This window comes from Physella acuta, unplaced genomic scaffold (genome assembly GCF_028476545.2).
Source record: "Physella acuta isolate Inbredline_101_S28 unplaced genomic scaffold, ASM2847654v3 ptg001903l, whole genome shotgun sequence".
In the NCBI taxonomy this organism is placed as follows: domain Eukaryota; kingdom Metazoa; phylum Mollusca; class Gastropoda; family Physidae; genus Physella; species Physella acuta.
Window position 1 is genome coordinate 1,963 of NW_026733408.1, and position 1,673 is coordinate 3,635.

General features: G+C 40.7%; 1 protein-coding gene across 1 annotated transcript; it reads right to left on the reverse strand.

Moving 5' to 3' along the window:
• Nucleotides 1-341: 341 nt before the first annotated feature.
• Nucleotides 342-1,349, reverse strand: LOC131931156 (baculoviral IAP repeat-containing protein 3-like; the record flags this gene model as incomplete). Its single annotated transcript, XM_059287860.1, has 4 exons — nt 342-466; nt 675-732; nt 860-1,035; nt 1,145-1,349. Coding segments are annotated over 4 exons (564 nt in total), but the record flags the coding sequence as incomplete, so codon positions are not given.
• Between the last annotated feature and the right edge of the window lie 324 nt (nt 1,350-1,673).

Sequence of the window (1,673 nt, forward strand, 5' to 3'; positions counted from 1 at the left end):
CCAATACATTTTTAAAATTATTTTAATGTTTTGAAGCAACAGTTTAATAGACAGATAATAATAATAGCCCTACATTCTATTCAAAAATATTTCTTGCTCACCTGTGAAGTTAGTTTGTGAAGTCTCATTAGAAGGAACATGTTGTGTATCAGTACAAGGTTTTACAAGTAAACAATTTAAAATTACATCAGCCGAGAGTACAAAACCTTCTGTGGACAAAATAAAATTTCTTTTACAGTTATATGAGGATACATCAACTAACAAAAAAAACAAAAACTATAGTTCCAAGGATTAATGTCCTTATCATATAACTAAATAACTATAACTTATTCAGAGAAGAGTTACAACAACATAAAATTACCTTCAGTCTGTACACATTGTTCAGCTGCCTGTATTACATCCTGCCTGTCATAACCCAAGTCTACAACAGCTTGAACTGCAGGGTCTCTAGACAGAGTTGTCTCTTCTGAAGAGGTTCAAAAAAAAAGATTATAAAAATTTACAACTTAGATTATTCACTGCAGAATTTTTAAATATTGAAAAATTATTAGCTTTGCATGTTTATTTATTACTTAAAATGGGAATTATAATTTATTTTGGAAAATGGTTTAACTGGTCAGGGTATTTGTTATTAAATTGTGGATGATTTATGATGTATATATTTTAAAGCTTACCTATTACATTATGTAATTGTTTCTTTCTCATCTCTTCAACAACCATGTTAAAAGAAATCTGTGATGATGGGAAAAAAAATGTACTTCTCAAGAATGGATCAGGATCTTAATGAATTAACTAATAGGATAGGTGTTGTAAACACAAAGTATTTGTAAATTCAATAAAAACTGAGTCCAATATTCACCTCGACTACGAGCTGGTTCAACTCCTGGACTGTGTCGACAAAATCCTCCCCCATCTTCTGGCGGATAAATCCACATTTAGGAAACCACCTGGCATGTTCCACCAACAGGTCATCTTGATCCCCCCAGTTTTTCAGGCCACCCCCGCAGTAAAAACATCTGCCGCAATCGGCATAACCTAGAGAAATTTTTTTTTTTATTATGTGTAGGTCCTACGTGGAAGGGGAGGATAAACAAACTTTGTAGCATAACAAGGACTAACAAGAAAGGTAAAAATGGTTGCCTACCTCCATAGTAGAACCCTGCTTCGACCAGGTCATTCACCTTGATGTGATGGTCTTGACGCCATTGGGAAAATGTTTGAAGACGAATGGCTTTTGGTGCCAAATCTGGACGCTTTGGTCTGTCAGTTAGAACTCCAAACCTCTCACATGATGTGAAGTCAAGATTGTGTTCTTTTGTGTGTTGGGGTGGGATTTCTGAGTGCTGGTGGGGTGGGCTTGCTGGGTGCTGGTGGGGTGGGCTTGCTGGGTGCTGGTGGGGTGGGATTTCTGAGTGCTGGTGGGGTGGGCTTGCTGGGTGTTGGTGGAGCGGGCTTGCTGGTTGCTGGTGGGGTGGGCTTGCTGGGTGCTGGTGGGGTGGGCTTGCTGGGTGCTGGTGGGGTGGGATTTCTGAGTGCTGGTGGGGTGGGCTTGCTGGGTGCTGGTGGGTTGGGCTTGCTGGGTGCTGGTGGGGTGGGCTTGCTGGGTGCTGGTGGGGTGGGCTTGCTGGGTGCTGGTGGGATGGACTTGCTTGGTGATCAGGAAAACTTGCTTG